At 57.5% G+C, this 240-nt stretch overlaps 1 protein-coding gene across 1 annotated transcript in view; it reads right to left on the bottom strand.

Moving 5' to 3' along the window:
- The window catches only part of LOC119588190 (glutamate receptor-like), a 16,500-nt gene that overhangs the window by 5,391 nt on the left and 10,869 nt on the right, over nucleotides 1-240 (bottom strand). Inside the window, exon 4 of the mRNA XM_037936893.1 lies at nucleotides 30-226. Within this exon, the coding sequence (XP_037792821.1) occupies nucleotides 30-226 (197 nt within the window). The remainder of the gene's footprint in view (nucleotides 1-29; nucleotides 227-240) is intronic.

The raw sequence follows: 240 nt of genomic DNA, 5'->3' as shown, positions 1-240 counted from the left end.
GGATATATATACATCTCGAAATTTTATACCTGGAAGTACTGAAACATCATCGATCCTTTCTCGAGGCGCCAGGGAAGGTCATCCTGGGCCACGAGGTCAGCCAGGGAGTCGATGGGGATGGTGACTCTGGGCACAGTGATCATGGCGGTCAGGATGCCGCTGTAGGAGGACATGAACACGAGGGACGCCAGGAGCCACGTGCTCACGAGGAGGCGGCCGCCGTCTCCTTTCGGCAGCCAC

This window comes from Penaeus monodon, chromosome 23, assembly GCF_015228065.2.
Source record: "Penaeus monodon isolate SGIC_2016 chromosome 23, NSTDA_Pmon_1, whole genome shotgun sequence".
Taxonomy (NCBI): Eukaryota; Metazoa; Arthropoda; class Malacostraca; order Decapoda; family Penaeidae; genus Penaeus; species Penaeus monodon.
This window is presented reverse-complemented; position numbering and strand designations above follow the sequence as displayed.